This window comes from Pyxicephalus adspersus, chromosome 4, assembly GCF_032062135.1.
Source record: "Pyxicephalus adspersus chromosome 4, UCB_Pads_2.0, whole genome shotgun sequence".
NCBI lineage: Eukaryota > Metazoa > Chordata > Amphibia > Anura > Pyxicephalidae > Pyxicephalus > Pyxicephalus adspersus.
This window is the reverse complement of record NC_092861.1, coordinates 43,427,972-43,448,965: the sequence shown is the minus strand read 5'-3', so window position 1 is coordinate 43,448,965 and position 20,994 is coordinate 43,427,972. Positions and strand designations below refer to the sequence as shown.

At 35.3% G+C, this 20,994-nt stretch overlaps 1 protein-coding gene across 7 annotated transcripts in view; it reads left to right on the top strand.

Moving 5' to 3' along the window:
• Positions 1 to 20,994, top strand: part of PLCH1 (phospholipase C eta 1) — a 135,098-nt gene that overhangs the window by 74,993 nt on the left and 39,111 nt on the right. For all 7 annotated transcript variants that reach the window (XM_072408003.1, XM_072408002.1, XM_072408001.1 and 4 more), the window contains 6 exons: positions 4,390 to 4,517; positions 11,590 to 11,760; positions 16,570 to 16,663; positions 18,763 to 18,966; positions 19,641 to 19,761; positions 20,375 to 20,546. In XM_072408003.1, the coding sequence (XP_072264104.1) occupies positions 4,390 to 4,517; positions 11,590 to 11,760; positions 16,570 to 16,663; positions 18,763 to 18,966; positions 19,641 to 19,761; positions 20,375 to 20,546 (890 nt within the window). The remainder of the gene's footprint in view (positions 1 to 4,389; positions 4,518 to 11,589; positions 11,761 to 16,569; positions 16,664 to 18,762; positions 18,967 to 19,640; positions 19,762 to 20,374; positions 20,547 to 20,994) is intronic.

The following is a 20,994-nucleotide window of genomic DNA, read 5'->3' as shown; positions in this document are numbered from 1 at the left end:
TTTAGTTTACCAGTGCACAGGTTTACTATCATTTGCAAAGTGTAGCAAAGTGCAGAGTGCAAATCATTCTGTAGGCATACAATATTTAGTATTCATGAGAATATGTTGCTTTTGCCTAAATGATAAAACTAGTTCTTGGTCACTTGATAGACTGAATAGACTTCTTCACTGACAGGTGCACAGTGACAAGGCCTTGCCTCTTTCATCAAGTGGCATGCTGTCCATGGTGGACTTCTGGGAATTGCTGGGCTCAGTTGTTTGAAGACCTGTGGGGCAGCAATTGTACTTGCTATGCCTTTTAGTGTGACATCGGTCTGGGTTGGAAGTTTATTGAAAGGAATGGGCCCCCAAGCAGGAGCTGTGTCATGCCTATAAGAAAAAAAACTCCTCCAAAGACTAAAAGTGCCTCTATATTCCTTATTTCAGTCTAATAACTCATTGGCATTACTTGGAGAGCTCTTTTTAATTTATGTAATCCTCTTTGATGGCGACTTCTTTATTATATGCTTGTTATATTGGTTCACTGATTAGTATATAACAGGTAGAATTGGAATTAAATAATATTGCATGCATATCTTCAGTGTCCATTTCACATTTTGCCATTGTTATTGAATGTTTTCATTACATTGAAAATATTGCAAATATCAACTAAACAAAGTAACAAAGTAACTATGTTTTATTTGTGATTTTTTTTTGTGCACAAATCGGGGTGATGTGGGTCGACTTTTGGACTCAGCAGATTGATTCACTCAACTCTAATTATAAACTCACATATTTTCCCCAGCTCTCTTTGAGTGAGAATAAAATGAACAGCTGGAAGCTTGCTGTATGCACTGAGCCCATAGCTGTTCCAGCTGGCAGCCAAACTTGACAAGAGCCACAGAGGAATAGGCCGAGGGAGAGAGGGTAGAAGACGGCTTCTATTGTGCAGATCAACTGTAATACAGGGACAACAGGCACACAGAGGGGTGGAGACAGCAATACATTCTAAGGCACAGACTTTTCATTTGATTTCATTGTTGCCTTTTTTGTGTCAAGGAATGTATTTTCAAATGCTGCTATTTTAAACAATCAAAATTACTCAAAAGGCTAAATGTAAAACACTTTTTGTAGTCAAATCAATAGTTGTGTTTCCCCTATACAAATGCTTTCCTTATATAGAATAAATATCTATAACATGAAGTATGATGTAGATGTGTTACAAAATGCATTATTATAAAATAAAAAGCTGCAAACAACATCTATGAAAGTTGAAAACCTGTCTGGATGATCATATACAGGACCAAACTGTTACACAAAGCAAACATATTTTCAAACTGTCTTAACAAGAGACCTTAGAATTCCACCATCGGCATGATCAGCACCTAATAGAAACAGAGTGGTTGGCACAAGGATAAGTAGATAGGCACCTTACTGTGTTACCTTATAGGTTGATATGAAAATCTTTAAATAGATACACGATAGTGGATGCATGGAGAATAAAAAAAATATTCAGAGGTATTATTTTTTATTACATAGATACCCTCAGCTTTGCATGCCATTATCCAACACATCCATGGAAAGATTCTGAGAACAACTGGGCTGTCTATGGAGCAATAATGGTTGTAACCCAAATTCACTTAAATGTGGGAAATCACTGTCTGTTGCAGAAAATGGTGAAACTGGCAAATGTACACCATTCAGCATTTGATTTTTTTCTAGAACTAGTTATTGCATATTTTTTTCACAACATCAAGAAGGTACGACCATTCTTGCACAACCTGCACAATAAAGACACCTCTGCCAGTTCTGTGGTAGTCATTGCAGTCATGGAGCCAGTGGGCCTGATTTATTAATGCTTTCCATGGTTGGAGAAGATACACTTTCATCAGTGAAGCTGGGTGATCCAACAAACCTGGAATGAATTTCCTAAAAGTCATTTGCTATTTGTTTGCAAATGTTTTCAATCCTGGACCAATTCCTTTCTAGTTTTGCTGGATCACCCAGATTCACTGATGAAAGTGTATCCTCTCCAGCCTTGGAGAACTCTAATAAATCAGGCCCAATGAGTTCAGCATATGTGAGCAGCCACACGGAGTGGCTAGAGGTATCACTTGTTTAAGCTGCGTACACACGTGCAATTAAGGACTACAGGATGCATGAACAGTGCTGTACATACAGCACCGTTCTGCTCTATGGAGAGGGGAGGGGGAGAGCGACGGAGCGGCACCCTGCTGTGCGCTCTCCCCCTTCCCTTGCATTAGGATCGCTCGTCGTTCATCGTTCGTGGATCCGCCAGGACGGATTCACGGACGATGAATGACTCCGACTGTACACACGCCAGATTCTCGCCCGATATCTGGCCGATACCGATTATCGGGCGAGAAATATCTGACGTGTGTACGCAGCTTAACATTAATAAAGAAAGTATAGGTTCATGTTGATTTTAAAAATCTGCATTAGTGCCCTTTAAATGAATAAAACATATATACAGCAGCATAGATTTTTTAAAACTTCTTTGTGAACCTTTATTAAACTAAACCAAACATTGAAAGCAAGAGTTGTAAATAACAAATGCATCAGTATACAGAAGATAAACTGGAATGAACCCAAAGTCTTCTGTTTGACACAGATAAAATCCATCAGAATGTATATTAACTGTTTGTTAAGATTTGCATTCTAAGCATTTTTTTTAATCTCCCAGTGGACTCATAAGTGCTATTAATTCAGTGGAGGAGACATAGTTAATTAAACATTTATGAGGCTTTGCTAGAGACCTTTCTAATTTTTCTGCACAACAGTGAAGATGACAGGAAATGTTACTTGGGGAACAGATTGGAATACATTTTGTTGCACCTTATATATGGTAATATTCTAATGAAATTCTTCCTGTAGTGCTACAAAAGATTCAAGTCTAATCTATTAAAACACATTATGGTATGAAAGTACTTTAATGCTCGGTTTTATGTTTCCGCTGATAAGCTAAAGCAAAGTGCATCTGATAGCTGTTTTGAAAGTTTCTTTCGAATCTGCAACTAACATCTTACTGTCTTCCATTAAATAGCACAGTGAGGACAATTATGTATTTAAGTTCATTTTAATTTTAACGGGATTGTAACAGATTACAAACACTTTATATGACTATGTTTCATTATAGGGCAAAAGTTTCCTAGTATTATACAATAACCCGACAGAGTATTTTTCAACTGTATTATACAATGACCAGAATAAGTAAAAAACGCTGAATGAACAGAATAAAGCAGAAGGCAATATGGTGGCTTAGTGGATAGTACTGTTGTCCTATAGAACAAGATTCCAAGGTTTATATCTCATCTAGGACACTGAATGTTTTCCCCAATGTATTTGCTTCCTCACACAATTGGCCTTAGACTATGGCAAGGACATTAGATTGGGAGCTTCTTTGAGAGACAGTTAGTAGCATGACTATGGGCCTTGTAAAGTGGTGCATAATATGATAAAAACGTGTAAAAACAAAGCTTAAAATAAAACTAAAAGCACCTATATAGCTCTGAAAAGTTTCAAATTTGAGGGGGTTCTATGGGAAGAGCCACTTACAATTAGGTACTGCAGAAAATAATAATAACAACAATAACTATATATATATATATATATATATATATATATATATATATATATATATATATATATATTAGCAGACCAGGGTTTGTCAGTAGAGTCTATAATATGGTCATAGACATCATTTTCCTATTAAGTTGTGAATGGTCATGTTGAATGTGTGAATGTGATATCTGCAGGTTGTGTTACACACTATCTGTGACAGAAGGGCTCAGTTATTTATTATTTTGCTGGAAATCCATGGGCAATATGCTTTGCAAGCCCTCAAAGAAATCTATATTATGTGAAGGAAAGTATTTTCTTTTGCCAATATTTACAGAAACTGCTGCCAAAAATGAACTATGTAGACTATTAACAATTCGCTGATGCATAAATCTACTCCTGTCTGTCTCCAGAGACCCAGTTGTTTGCCTATTGGTGCCATATGCTTGATCTTTGCGGGCACAGCATAGTAGAGGAAAAACCAGGCTGTCCTGCACCTCTGCCCTTCATGTGTGTCATGTGTCACTGCCCTTTGTAGGGTATTGTGCATATGTTAGCAGTCTACGGGGTGGTTACAGACCCTTATGAGGGTTTAGATACTGACGTAAAAAAGGCACAATTTGAATATCAGTAAAATGGTTCGTTTAATCTGTTTCTGTTGCACATTTTAATGAAATTGTGTTAGATAAAGCTGATGGAACAAAGTATGCAGGTTAGACTATACTAGCATGCTTGTTTAATAAAAAAAAATACTTTAACGATTAAGAATAAAAAGTACAATACTTGGGCACATTTATGAGTTCCAGCACTTTCCTTAATGATTCCATACATGGGTGAAACAGACGTTTGAAGAAGCTGACAAGAATGGAGATGGCTTACTGAATATAGAAGAGATCTACCAGCTCATGCATAAGCTTAATGTGAATTTGCCTCGCAGGAAAGTCAGGCAGATGTTCCAGGTTAGTTTTTTTTAATTTTCTATTTCTCTATCTGTTTTTCTTCTTGTTTATAACAATAAGTAGGCCATTTACTGCTTAAAACCCTGTGGCCATTGGGAAGAAGTCACGCACAGATATCAGACAGCAGTTCTTTAGTCCATATACATACTGTGTGCAGCTGCATTATTGATTGTAACTGAAATGCTTTGTGCATTTACCCATAGTCCCCAGCTGGTAATCCACCATGAAAACTAATCTCTGCCATCACCTACTCATTATGACTATATTAATTGACATAATTTAAAGTATTTTCCAAGAAAAAATTGTTACCCAATACATATAATACCTCTAAGTATGGTTATATCATGATGTATCCTTTTAGCTGTAGAAGTAAATTCACGTCACTTTTTAAGACGTGAAATTCTAGTATTGGCACAGGTGTGATGCAAAGTAATTATCTAAAATATTTAATTGAAAATAAAGAAAGCCTTTCTCTCCTTAAAATATCTGGTTTGTGACAAATAACTTTACTACTTGTATGTAATATGCTTGACGTAATATTATTGTGTTGCCTATAATATTTAGTAGCGGTAGTTAGCAGATTGAATCAAAGTCTGCTTCTCAGTATACCCACAATTGTTTTCTAAAAGCATTTCTGCATACTTTGGGAACCTTGAACTAAAGAGTACACTATATTCAAATGTTGTCTTTGAACTCAGTTTAGGATTTAGTCCACATTCCAAAATGCAAAGCATGTGCCTCACTTGACCTGTATGGAGTCAAGTGTTTAACATAGATTGTGTAGTGGGTGTATAAATGTGCTTTGGTTCTCCCTGGAATGTTCCTGCTAAATAGCTCTTTATGGACTATACTTTATTCTTCTCACCTACCTTTCTACAATAGCTGCACCTAATAAAATTGCCATTGCTGATTAACCTCCCAACCGCTAACCCCGTACTTTTTGGTGCAAAAAATATTTGCAACTATCGATAACCCAATACTTTTTCGTCTATATTAAAATCTCACTTACCTGGTCCCGCTGTGCTCATCCAGCGTCGCGTCCGTGTTCCAGCGTCGTCCTCCAGCGTCGATCTCCCTCTCCAGCGTCGGGTGCCGTCTCCTATACCAGCGGGACCGGTAAGATGCCGGCCGGCGGAACACAAGATGCAAGCCGGCAAAAACCTGTAACGCTTTTGGTACAGAAATCCAGACATCAGTGTAACGCCCAGGTGGTTAAAGCAAACCTGTGTTGACTTTAATATGTAAACTTTAATTGCTGGGTTGGCAGTTGTAGGCTTAGGACAGTTCTGTTACTGACTTTAGCAAAAACTTAGCAGACCACTAAGCATAATCGGGGAAGCAGCCAGTTAATTAAAAAAAAAACTCTCATTTTATTTACTTCAGTGCTTGCACCTTTAAAAACAATTGACCGCGCTCATATAATTATCCTCCAGTGTTTCCCTACTATAGTCCCATATGGCATCATTGTGCTATTATATTGCTTGTTTACCCCATTAAACATATAAACTTGTTCAAGTATGGAATATTCCTCAATGTTTGCACGGTTTTAAAATATAAGGCAAGCATTCTCTGTGTTGCTATGTGGGCGGTGTGAATATCATCTGCTTATAACCTATGTCAACCTCTGGGTTTAAAAGACACAAGAGAATGTAAACATGGCAGAGCGTGGAGCCAGGGGGCAGAGGGAATACACTAAAAAGTCTACAATTTATAGCAGGGGATCTTTGCAGAAAATGTGCATGGGTGACTGTGACTGCAACCTACCAAAAATGTTTTATAACATGATGTCCTGCTTCATCTAGAAGAGTTTTCTTTATTTTATTCAAGCATGTTAGAAAGGTATACCTTTAAATATTTACTCATTGCTGTACATGTGTATAATATAATGATTTATCTATATATATAAAATTGTTTACATATTTTAACTCCTTTTTCAATGTATATGTGTTGTACGCATCCGATACACCGTCACAGAATTGTATTGCAGTGTCCACTGAGAATTTGCCTCAGCCTAGGGACTGTGCTATTTATCAAGGGAATCTTCAGAGCTATAACAAGACACAAATTATGTTGCCAATGTAAAAGCAGAGTGACTGAGAAGACCATCTGTATAATGTAGAATACTCTCCAAACACTTTTATTCTGTGTTAGGTAAAGAAAACGTCACCCTAAAACCAGTGAGGGTCCCTCGACATCATTCAGTAAATAAATAACCATGCAGGATAAATTCAGATAGTGGCATAGGTCTGCACACACATAAATATATATACATACACACACATATATACACACTCATATATACACACATAAATATATATTTAAAACCATTGGCTATAATAATAATATAATAATTGGCTATAAAAAAAAAATGTAAAGTCACAAGGCAGAAAGAAAAAAAAGAAAATATATGATAGTTCATTGAAATAAACCAAACTCTTCACCATCTTGAAACAACCTTGAGATTCTATTTAGTGAGTCTCCACTATTCTGAATTAAGGTGGTTTACAGAAAGCCAAGTAGTGGGCCAACAGCTAAAATGTGGAATACATACAGGGAACCTGTTTGAAACTATAAATTGAACTTTTGAAGTTCATAGCTGTGCTCCTGCTTGTTTTTCATCTGTGTAGGAAAACTCTGCATCTGTATTAAACAATTGCAGCTGCCCCTTTTATGCATATATAAAACTTTACACATTATATAAACTAAAAAATGTTTAAGATAATATGCAGTCCTTTTAGACTCTTTAAATGTAGGCGTAAAAGACATCAGTTCAATGTAATTAATTTTATTGTCAATGTGCATTATGTACATGAGAATTTCCTATTTACTTATACTAATAAATATCCCAGTTATTAAACAATAGTACATTTTCTTTTTATTGAGATCTGTGGGGTAGCCAACACTTTGAAAACAATGAACACCTTGATTGAGTGATATCCTGTCCCAGCAGGGATGCACAGTGTTTGTAAAGTGTCCCCTCTGATGGCTAATCTACAACTGTTGTAAAACAATAACAAAATAAAAGGATCAAACAATGTGAACATTTTGTGTAGTTTAGTTATCATTGCATCTTTGATGTCAGCAATGCAAAAGTTAGTAAAATACACATATTTTTCTCTAAGGCTGCAAACAAATTGGTATCGGCCAAGATGAACTGTCGCGCTCATTTTGGGTGAAAATCTGACACGTACAGCGATTTCTGGGATGTCCTTCATCAGTCTGTCCTGGCAGATTAATGAAGGACCAATCAGGAATAGCCACGGTTCATTCTTATGGAGGAGAGCACAACAGAGTGCAACTCGCTCATCTTCTGCACTTCCCTTATCTGTCACTGAAAATGATTGTGAAAGATTATTTCCAGTGACAGTAATCTTGGATGTGTATATAGCCTAACACACATTGATTTTTTTAGGTGGCTCATATGTTTTGGGTCAGTGACTAAAAGCACTGAAGCCAGAGGATCTTTATGGTATCCAGGCCTCTATGTTTATAAGGAGTGACTAGCAAGGTTGCCACTTACTCCACAACAAATGCAATGCAGTGGAATTCCCAATTTTATTACATTGTTGCAAAAGGAGTGTTTTTGTTAGAGCAAGGAGTTGTGTGTACAACAATTTGGAGTTGTCATTGGAATGGAGGTAAAATCATCCAATAGCAACATTGATTCTGTTAACAATTGTCAAAGAGGAGATATCCCCTTACTTAGAAGAGATTTTATTTTATTTCTTGTTGGGTATCATAGACTTAAAAAGCAAAATCTCCCCAACAGGACATAGAGTGCATCACTAGTTTAACCCCTAAATACTCCAACTAATACTTTACGTACACAATAATAAACTCTGTTTGCTAGAGTTTTATTTTTAGCAGTGGAGGAATAGCTTTGCAATATTCCATTAGGAATCACATACTCTGACACTGCAGTTGAACAGACTGAACTGGACAAGAGTTAATGGTAACTAAATGTCACCCGGTGAACTGTATAGAGACCCCACATTGAAGTAATTGTTTAAGTAAAACAACATTTCAGAAAATGAATCTTAGCACTGGCCTTCCCAAGACCTACATAACAAGAAGCAGCATATATTGGAAAAACCTCTGTCGAATGTTGGGTAAATCCCCAGCAAATCCTCTTAAGCAGATGCTTGAAGCAGAGACATTGATGACATAAGTACTACGACTCCGTCTCTGAGGACAGTCTAAAACCGCTCATAAGACATGTTTTGTTGGCACACAAGATTGTTGTGTTCTTCACAGAACTGCTGATGTTCCCATTTTATACTGTTCTAAATATGGTACATTTAGCATTCTTAATGCATCACTAATCCTAATATTTCAGCCGCCTCATACAAGCCCTTGTTAGTTGTTGTAAATTTGTTTCTGAAAGTTGCCTTTTATTGACAAAGATCCGCCATTTTTTTCAAGGTTAGCTATACGGCTACTTACAGTATAATCTGTAGGTTTATGTAACCTTGAAAGAAAAGATTGTCTAGATATCTTTAAAAGTACCCTTTAATTGAATTTAACATTTATAGTTCCTCCATCCAAACACCATTGTGATCTGATTAACAGCCAATGTTTTGGGCAAACCACCCCAGTTCTCTAAGTCTGTCTTTTTGAATATTAAACAGATGTGAACTGTAATATGCAAACTAGAGTACCTGGATTATTACAGAGTATCAGTGCACCCAAATCTGATGTAATGGTGGAGTCCAGAAGGTGGAATTCTGTTTTTATTTTCAGTATTTTATTTTATCCTCCCAGCCTTAACATGGTAGGTTTTTCTTGGGCTAAATGAATAGAGAACAGCTCCACAGATAATTAGTTTGTTTTAATTTTTACAGAATCATAGCATTATAGCTCAGCTTCTGAGGAAAAAAAAAACACAGTTTTGGATAAATTATGGGAGAGGAAATACTTATTTTGTGTTTTTATTGCTGACCAAAACTGACAGGGAACCGTTTTAATTCATTTTGTTGGTTGTCCCTATGATGGCAGGACAAGAAATAGGTGCTCCTGTTTTCTCCAGGATAGTAAGACACAGATAGTAAAATTAGACCAGCAAACAATTTCTTTGTTTTTTTTTTTAATATTTTACCATAAATAATGAATCTTAACAAATGTTCACATTTTAGCTGATAATTAAACCTAATTGCAAGTGTTTTGGTTGAAGTATCTGTCTGTGGCAAACCTATCATTTAAAACCACACAATTATAATTAATTATGGAAGGGAAAAATACCTGGAGAGCATAATAAGCCATTACAGGAACACATAAAGATATGTATGGCAATAATACAGTTCCATGAAACAGATAACATATGTAAGAAACCTTCTGTGTGTGTTGTCATCTGAATCCTGATAAATATGTTTAATAAAGAGCATTGACATCACTTACAGTAAAGTTAATAGTTACCTAGTAGATTGTAAAGAATATCAAGAGTTTGCTTTATGAAAGATAGGTTTCAATGTGTTTAATTATTTTATTACAGTGTCCACTTGAAGTAAACATTTATTTGACAGTATCAGCAGGAAATATACATTGGATTGGCAGAGGAGAAAATGAGAATCAATCAATCCATCTTACATTGCAGAAGGATGCACATGGGAGTAACATTTTGTATTTATTCATTTCTCGCAAAACCTGCTTTGCCATGTGTTGCAGTAATTTTACTAGTCAACTCCATAGCAGGTGCCCAAATAAGGTATGCTAAATGATTATCATACAGTTTATTATTGAGTGAGTGACAGTCAAAACAGGGGTATACTATCTGTAGTGTCCCCATGTTCACTCATTCTAAAAATTATATATTGTTGCATCATTCCTTGCTATTGCTGGGGTGTACACGTTGGTCAAACTTATACCCCACAGGTTACAATCAGAAAAAAGCAATCTATTTGCAGGTCATGGGAAGATTACCCCTCGTATTACTGTTTTGATGTCAAAATTTCCATCAACAGATTTTATCTAGGTACCTGGTGCTCTCAATTTCCAGGGACAGTCCTGAATAGTAGCACCTATACATTTCTGTTTTTATAAATATTTGTGTTTTCTTTATTGGCTACCCATGCCCATACCACCCATACCCATACTCGTCAAACATAGCATAGGATTTTTTAAGGACTCATTTTCCTGATTTCAAATAAAACATTTTCCCTTGTTCAGCTAAAAAAATCTGACATTAGCTCGGCATCAGCATACTTTTTAACATGCATTGTTCTTCCTTGTTACATAAGCATGAGGGAGAGCAATTTGTATGCAGCTCTGGAAGACAGAACTATCTACACTCCATATGACCCATGTATATTTCTGATATAATTATATGCAAGCAAAAACCTTGTTTCTGTTTTAGCTTTAATGGGGTTTTGTGTGTTTCCTGTAAATGTATATATCTGGAACTACTTAATATTGAAAATATTTCACGCAGTAAGCAAAAATGTCAATGGCGCACAGCTCTGGGTTGTCACATGGCATGAGTCACATGCTAATTCATACTCCTATGTACTGAGCATTTTCTTCTCTTCCCACTACTGCATGGAAAAAAAGAAAGATAAGTATGGAGATACGGACTCAGGGCAAAGATGAAGTTTGCTTTAAGAACAGTAGTTGTTTGGCATTTTCATATTTTTTATAATCAACATTATATAATCTCAAATTCCCCTTTATTAATAAAAAGGGAGTATAACCTAAACAAGAAAATAAGGCAGCATACAAAAGGGAAAAGCTTATATAGAAACTCAAGTCTCTCATTTACTGCTTTTTGATCTGTAACTGGCAGCTGTAATTATTTTCTTACAAGCCAGTGACGACCTCTCTCTTGTGCAATCTTGGGATTTTAAAAGGAGGAGGGATGCCTGTTTTTTTGTAAATCATTTTTAGATACCTATCTACCATTCAATTGAATGACAATAATGCAAACCACTTGAAATGATGAGTGAAAGGTTTGTTTAGTGCTTTTGGAAAAACTTGAATATGATAATCTGGTTTATAATGTCTTCCTCTTTTGTTGTAATAGTTATGGGTTACTATAATAATGGGAACATATATCTAATTATATGAAACATTTTTCTTACAGGAGGCAGACACTGATGAAAACCAGGGTACATTAACATTTGAAGAGTTCTGCGTGTTCTACAAGATGATGTCATTACGGAGAGACCTGTACCTGCTGCTTCTAAGTTATAGTGACAAAAAAGACCACTTAACAGTGGATGATTTAGCCCAGTTTCTCAAAGTGGAACAAAAGGTTGGAACCTTGTTTATAGTTACTTTGCAATATAAAAGTTGCTATGTTCCAAATGTAATAGAACATGTATGTATTATGCAGCTCAGCTTCTCTTTAGATATATAGTATTCTCAGAACATGTCCCCCCAAAGTGGCCACTGCAATTACTGGTATAACATAGCGCATAAAGCCATTTTACTGTTCCCTGTGCAGTCTTCTGAGAAAAGCAGTAATCCAATGACAGTGGCAGTAAATACATTTATGGTAGCATAGTGTACCCACATAATATGTTAAATGCCTCTTGTGCCCATAATTACTTTAGTTTTAATTCAGTAGAAAAAGTGCTATACAATTGAAAGTCAAAGTACATTTTTAAAAAATTTTTTTAGTACTCATGTTGCATGTTAATGTTAGGCTGCTATTTAGAAAGCTGTGGATCTGACATTCAGGTAAACATTCCGTGGTGGAGAATAAAATACTGCCATTGAAACAGATGGGCCTGGAAGATTCTTCAGCAGGGAATGTTTCATTTAATGTAAAATGCATTGCTTTATAAGTCTGTAAATAAACTTTCTTTAGCACAGCACTTCATCCTGAAGTAAAATAAATAATCTACATTATCAGCCTGATTTATTAAAGCTCTCCAAGGCTGCAGTGAATTTAGTTTTATCAGTGAAGCTGTGTGATCCTGCAAACCTTGAATGGAGTTCATAAAAGTAATTTGCTATTTGTTAGCAAATTATTTCAATCCTAGACCAGATCCATTCCAGGTTTGCTGGATCACCCAGCTTCACTGATGAAAGTGTATTCTCTCCAGCCTTAGGGACTGTTTTAATAAAGCTCTCCATGTGTCAGAACTAGGCATCTACTTTAGAGTCTGCACAGTTACTGACCGCATGGTTGCATATTAATGTTTAAAAATTATCATGATTGTTTCCTGATCATATGATCACTATGACAGTCAGTTATGATGCTCTCATTGACTTTTTATGAAACGAAAGTGCTGACAAAAAGACAAAAAAGAGAAAAAAAGAGAGTCAATGATGGAAAGAGTACAACTATTAGAATACCATACACATACAAATGTATAGACTACAAATGTAAATCAAAAATATAAACTGTTTAGTGTAAAATTCCTTTTTAAAACATTCTCTGTTTTATAATAAAAACAGTTATAATAAGTTAACTATAATCTTTTTAGTAAACTTGATAAACTAGAAAGACCTTATCATTCTCTGTATACCAATACAGGATAAATCATTTCATACCTAAAATTGTACTAATATAATTTTCACTGCGTGCCCTTTTCCACTGTTGGCACAGTTTTTTTTTTTTTTTTTACAAACAACCAGTCACCCAGTGCATGTTCTATTGGTACAGTTGGCTTTTGCACCTGAGAGAGAAGAGAATTCCTCTGTGTGTGAAGCCTAGGGGGCCAATGGCCATTTGTTGTCTTCTTTATCATCTACTATTATTTTTGTCTGTTTAGGGTACTTTTTCAGTCAACTATAATGAGCAGCCCATATGGCATACTATTACTGACACATACACTGTGGGCTCTATACATAAAACACGGAATCTGACATTCCTTCAGACATTCCCTGGTGACATAGACCTGGAAGATTTAGGACCACGAGGGAATGTTTGAAGGAGTGTCTTATTCCATGTTGTATATAAAACCCTATCTGTTTTTAGCCTTATTCATTTATTCTTTAAATAAAACAAAACATTTGTAAGCTTTCAGGCTGTCAGTCCCTGGGACATTGCTGAAACACTGTAAACCTTTTTCCTATACTTTTGCTGCTAAATAATTTATGGAGAAGTGAGGGGAAGTTTTTCCTTACTACCGTCAGGTGGTAATATTCTTGGCAAGTAGCTTGTTGTTAATGAGTTGATAATGGGTTCAGAGACGGTAGGTAACCTGGTAAAATGTTGTCACCCAGCATGACTGAGCAGTGGATCAATATCAGTGACGAGCATTGTTGAAGAATAATAACACCAGGTTTGTATAAGAAATTTATAGCATTCCTGACATACAAATGCTATGAATAAAAACTTTGTTGTATTTCCAAAAAGTCTCTTATTTATCTATGAATGCATGGTCACTAACTGTTTGTCAGGAGAGCTATTAATCTAATGGCCCTACAATAGTCATATGTCATTTATGTAGTCTGAGGCCAGTTCACTTACCCTAATGCTGCAAAGCCACAGTGTTTATGTATTAATTATATTTTCTGTATTACTGCATTGGTGGCCAAACATAAGACGGAGATCTGTCTACCATAGGAACAATTCAAATACTTGCCCATTCCCTGACTCCCTAACTCCCTGGTGCCATGTATGTGTACTAGCAGGGAACATTGTAATAATTTGAAAATGCCCCCTGGTGTGCAGTCCTCCAGATCCCTGTGTTTTAAAGGCAGTAATTGATTATTTGCCAAGGAATGTTTCAGTTAATGTCAGATGTACTGCTTTAAAGACAATACCCCCTTAGTGTGTTGCTGCTCTTTGTCCAGTTGGCAGGCTGTGGGCAGGGGAGTTACATTACCGTATTCGTGTTCTCTAAATGATATCACCCTCCTGGCTGTGCTGTATGGCACAGGTACATAAATTACCAAAGGCCAGAGAGAATAAAAAATATTTCATTATATAAGACATTTCATACATGTGCAATACAACTGTGTATTTATTTATGTTCGTGGAATTTATTTTAAAACTTCTTAATGATTTCATTAATTTACTTTAAGTAAGTGTCATAAGTGTCATCTGGGTGCATATACAAATGACAAAGGTCTTGAAGGCCAAATATTTTGGGATTTGCTGTGGATAAGGATGGTCTGGCATAAATTCCTTTTTATAAGGCTTCTTTTCTTAAGGTCGGTCTTACTGACAGTGGTAATAAGTAAAATTTGCTTTTCCCTGTGGGGTCAGCATGCTAAGCATTTTCACAAGCTGCCCTAAGCTGCATATATCAGAGCGAGTTGATATTTTACAGTCCAATAACTCGTTTATTCCTCTTGTGACCCTTGGATGAAAATCATCATGTCCATGATTGGCAGCCTTTAGTTCCATGTAATCTGACTGAAATAGCAATCCATCCGATCCATTATTTCCCATCTGTAGTTTGCACTGGACTTTAGATTAATATTGTCTAAGGGCTTACAAATCTATGAGACTTTATAGATGTTTGATCTAATACTGGGCACTTTCTGTATAATGGGGACCGTCCATTAATCACATCATGTGTCAGTGGAGCAGGACTCTGAGCAGTTTTGTATTTAGCTTGTATTGTATTTAATAATAAGCCTGTGTTAAAATTCCAGACATCTTTGTCAGTTCATAGTTTTGTCCCGGTCAATATGCCATCTGTCTATGAACTGACATCCAGCAAATGTCCTGTAAAAATAAATCAGGTCGTAGTGGTGATATTTCTGAGGGTACTCCACTCCACAGTGCGGTTATCAAAGCAGTCAGGATCGCAGTGTTCAAAAATCTCTTTGAATACATCTACATGGTGTTCATTAGGTAACCATATAACAAAAATAAAAATATCTTCTAAATGCAATATGTAGCAACTGAATAACAATAGCACACATAAAGCACCTACTGAAAAACTTAGATTGTAAGCTCTTTTGGGCAGGATCCTCTCCTCCTCCTGTGTCGTTTTTATCTGTCTGTCATTTGCAACCCTCATTTAATTTAATGTAATGTATTTAATTTATGCGTAATATGTTGGTGATTTATAAATGCACTTTAAAAATAATAAAAAATTATGTATTATGTTTTGAAGAAACAACAGTTATCAAATGAGAATTTTTAACCAGTTCCCCCAGAAGTATTGACCCAACAGCTTTATGGTTCATTGGTTTATAGGCACTCTTTATTTCAGAATAAAAAAAGGAAAATATTTGTTTTGGGATAGATACTTTAGCAATGTTTTATATGGATATACAATGTTTATGTTACATTCATCCTTTTATTTATCCGAGTGAAAAAATTGTGCAGCTGCTTAGTTGACATAGAGGCAGGTTAGGGAAGTAGCGGAGGGTTTTTGGCTTTATTCTTTATTTTTATAGGGAAACTTTTAATTGAAAGACATCCCTCTAAAGAACAACAGTAAATATGAGATTTGTCTTTCGTTATGCTGTTAACTGCACCCCCACACTTAAAGCACTTGAGGTATGTTAGCAAACAGTAGGATGAAAGAATGACTTCTTTAACTTCCAAATATGTAAAAGAGTCTTTATCAGCATTAATTTTACAATTAACCGTTTGTGTAGTTGTTCTTGCTTGGTTGATGGTTCAAACATTTCACAGTTATTGCAAACAATGCTTAAATAAGTTCAGTTGTTGCAAACAAATGGCTGAGTAATAAACTCTTTTACAGAAGGTTTTGGAGGCATAAACTAGAAAAAGGCTTTCATACTTTATGACATTCTTTCAGTATACCTGCTAATTGGTCCTTAATATAGTAATTGGCTTTGCCCACTATTACTTATACTTTATATCGTTTCCAGTGAAAAGCATTTTCTTCTCCTTCTCAATGTGCCCATTGAAATCATTTTGAAATATCAATGTGTTTACGACATTTGATCTTTTTCTGTGGCCCATCTTCTTTGTGCTTTGTAGATGAAAACTAGGATCTTTTGGAACGCAACAAAAATTCAATATATAACTGTTTTCCTGACAGTTTATTTATGGTTCACTGCCTTTGAAGCTTTATTGAAGGAAACTTTGCTATAGCCCAGGGTTCAGGCTTTCCATTGAATTAACACTCGATGTACTATGGAAAAGAACAACTCACAACAGCCCTGTCATTTCTTTGTACAGATGAATAACGTGACAACAGAGTATTGCCTTGACATTATACAGAAGTTTGAAGTTTCAGAGGAAAACAAGGAACAAAATGTATTGGGAATAGAAGGTAAGGATTGTATATTATTGCTCTGAAAACTGGAAATAATTAATGTAATATTACAGCCTTGCGTCTTACTGTTTAAACTGGTGTGCTCTATGAGCTTCAGTTTTGATCCAGAGCAGAGAAAGACATACATAATCTTCCCGATTCCTCCTTACCCCACGCTTTTATGGCTGTAGAAGGTGGAAGTTGAAACAGAAGCGTAAAGAATTTGTTTTCAGAAGCCCTAAGAGGTATAAGAGTTTTTTTTTGTAAGGGACGTATAATATATAATAATTTGAGTTGGTCAAAATATAAAACCTAGCTATATAATGTCTGCAATTGATCTCAAACCTTTTTTATGGTTTGGAATGTGTAGATTTTCTTAAATCAAATGCGGCTGTTTGCTGTTCAGTTCATATTGCTGAGTCTGCAGATTCAGCGTATGGAGTAGAAAACGTGTTCAGAATATTTGTGAATCTGATCTAGAATTTGCACCATGCTACCATTGCAGTGGCACTTATGCAGATGAAGGTAAAGAAATGTTTAAAGCTCATTTCTCTGCTGCTGAGTGTTCTAGAACTTTTTATTAACTAATGAATTGGAAATGATTTTCCTAGTTTTTTTGAATGCTACAGTAGTTGCAGAAGCCCCAAGGTTGTAAAAACAAGGTCACAGATGGTATGTTAATTTTGAAACTAACTTTATTTAACATTCTCTGCTGTATCCATCAGTACAAATATAAAAAATAGGTCAGATATCACAAGCTTCATTCTGCTATTCTTCCAAGTGTCAAATTGTGGTAATTTGTTTGTTCATATATTTTTACTTTATGTGACCAATGTTTTAAAATATAACCACCGAATGCTTTTAAATTGCAGTTCTGTGATACTGTATTCTGACTGCATATAAAATAGCATGGAATTTTGATAAAGAACTACATAATTTGCAGGGTCTAAGTAAAGTTACTAGAAGCTAATAATGCAGGGTGCAAAATATTTATTATCTAATTATCTAATATACATTATTTATTATCTAATATAATCAAAACCTTATCAACAATTTTTTAACCAAGATTTGTCCAAATGTAATATTTCCCTTGCTGTTTGAATGTTTTTTTGATTAGGAGGAAGTATTAATATTTACCGTTTATTAACACTTTGTTCACCCAAATCGTCAATATTTTTCACAGCAATCAGCAATTTTTTTCATACATTTTGATTGTAACCTCTTGCAGCATTCAACCAACTCTCTTTACTGTAATAACAAGAACCAGGAAAGGAAAGGCATGTACAAATGTGAATGTCACACAAGAGGTTCTTGAAAATAAACATTGCAATACTAATACAGTATATTAGCTGGCTGCTGAAAAAATGCTATACTTGCCCGAAAACCTAGATATACAGTTTTGCTTTATGATCTCTATTTGTCATTTTAAGTGTTGTGTGACACAGCTACATTTTCATTATTGGACAAATCCACTAAACATTGTTGGGTGTGTATTATTTTCATATAGGTCTTTGAGGTGTGCTTGCTATAAGTTACCTTTCAATACCTTTCCCTTTGCTACAATGTATGACTTTGTATTTCCCCCTTTAAGCTATTTACCTAAGGGCACATGAAGAGACTATTGAGGTGGGAAACTTGCGTTGACTAGTATGTTGTAAAAGAGGATCTTTTAACCTTCAAGATAAAAAAAAAAAATATCCTATAGACTTAAATGGGACATTGTTCTTGCTGTAGGGGTATGTTCTATTTCAATAAGCCTGCACTAGATTTAGCCAACCAGAAAAGTAAGTGTGTTTGTGCTGTTGGTGGGTTAGTGGTTCAGCTTAGTAGAACTTAGGTGGCTTTACTTTTGTTCAGCATTGAGTCTTGTCTTGGTTTTGGAAAAGTCCTACTCAAGTTGTGACTATTGGTAGAGATACTTGTAGGAAAACAGTAGTTAGTGGAACTCGGTATAAGACAAGGTGGCACAAAGGTAAATGATTTTTATACCCATGTATACACTTTCCACTCATTTCCACTGACTGGTTGCATCATTTGATTAGTTTCAGTCTTGCAACAATTTTTTTATATTTTTATTATACATAAACCAGGAGTAATAAGAACCTTTTCCTCTACAGGTTTTACCAGCTTCATGAGAAGTCCTGCAGGTGACATATTTAACCCATTGCATAGTGAAATTTACCAGGACATGGAGCAGCCACTGAGCCACTACTACATTGCCTCGTCCCACAATACATACTTAACAGGGGATCAGCTGCTGTCTCAGTCTAAGGTAGACATGTATGCTTGGGTATTACAGGACGGATGTCGATGCATAGAAGGTATGTTGAAGAAATGATAATATTTAAAGAAATGTCAATCAAGAGGATAATTACGTTTTATGATGCTATCCTCTTCTATTGAATTATCTAAATGCTGTTAAGGTCTGTTGTTTTGTCTTGCTGCAATAATGTACTAAATATGTTGAATAAAAGAACTAATCTATTTGTGTTTAAACAGGACAATAAAAGCTATTAAGCTATTGTAAGGCAAAGCAACATATTATACAATTAACTCACTTAAAACTCACAACATAAGTTAGTGAAAGCAATCAATAACGTCCGTGATAATAATGGACAATTTACTTTAAAATCCAGGATTGCGGATTGGTCTTTCTGTTTTCTAAATTGTGTAACATTTATGAACAGTATATTGTAATGTATCTATTTCTCTGCTGCTACATTGATTTTGGATGTAATTATAATATGAACAGTACATTCAATAATAATCTTTACATTTTATTAGAGCAATGTTCAGCTATGGCACAAAAACTGCATGTTTTATGAGTTCTGTCTAACTGTATGATTCTCTGCATAGTAAGTAATGTACACATTTTATTCACGTATGTGCAATAAAGATAAAGGAAACTAAAGTACAGCAAGCAAAAGGATTTCAGATTACCTGAAGTAAGATTACTGAAGATCACTGTGTAATTGTTGTGTTGTTTCTTTAATAGTTGACTGTTGGGATGGGCCAGATGGAGAGCCAGTGGTACACCATGGGTACACACTCACCTCAAAAATTCCCTTCAAAGATGTCGTTGAGACAATCAACAAATATGCCTTTGTTAAAAATGAGTAAGTTGGTTTTTAATTAATTAAATAATGATTAATATCACCCCCCTCAGCCTCAGACATATTAATTATGTTATTGACAATCTATGAATATTATTATTACTGTTATAGCAATAAACGCCATATAGATTTACAGTAGGGTATACTGTAAACATACATAATTACCAATTCAGAGTACAGGAAAATATTCAGAAAAGGTCAGTTCAGCAAAAAAGAGGTTTAAGTGTCCTGCTCATTTCCATCTTCCATTTTTGTAAGAAAAAACAGATACGTATCAGGGTACATGCCAATGTCTAAATTTTCCAGATTTTCCAGATGACCAAGATGAAATAGGTTGTGTTTTTTGCAGTTTTAGCAGGACAACAATTATAAAGCAATAAATATGGCAAAACCAAAGAGGCAATGAATGTAGTGTTCTGCAGTGTTCTATTCATCATAAGCTTCATCATTCATTTTGTGAATGAAATGTAAGTGCAGCAATAATTTGGAGTAAACACTACAATGTCCTATTGATAGCAGTACCTGCTCATCATTAAAACTTGGCCCCCAAATTTTGACATGCTGCAAACATCACATAAAATATCTACTAATATTTGTTTTTCCTTTTTTATTGCAGTTATCCTGTAATTCTGTCCATTGAAAATCACTGTAATATTCAACAACAAAGAAAAATTGCTCAGTACCTCAAAGAAATATTTGGAGATAAACTTGACTTATCTTCAGTGCCATTCGGAGAAAACAAACAGCTTCCAAGCCCCCAGAGCCTCAAGGGCAAGATACTCGTGAAGGTAAACAGAAATATGAGTGACTGCTCCTGATGAAAAGCATGACACATATTTGCATGTGAATAGATTCATTTATTTACTACTGAAAAAACAAGGTTATTATAACTGTAATTTTGTAAATTACACTGTAGAATAGGCAGTACTTTAAAGACAAAAGATATTGTTCCTGGAGAGATACAACAGCATTACCAGAAAGCAAAAGAAACAGATGTTTCCACAGCAGCGATAAATCCATGAACAGTCTGCACAAAAAAAGTATTCTCAATAAAATAAAGAAATATTTTTTAGTTGGGTTTTTTAATGTTTGGCCTACAGGCAAAGTATATATTACAGACCAAATTATTCGACATTTAAATGTATGGTGATGGCCTAATGCCTAATGCTAAAGTGGCCAAAGCAATAATACATAAAAGAGAAACAAATGGTGTTAAATTACATATTATGCTGGCAC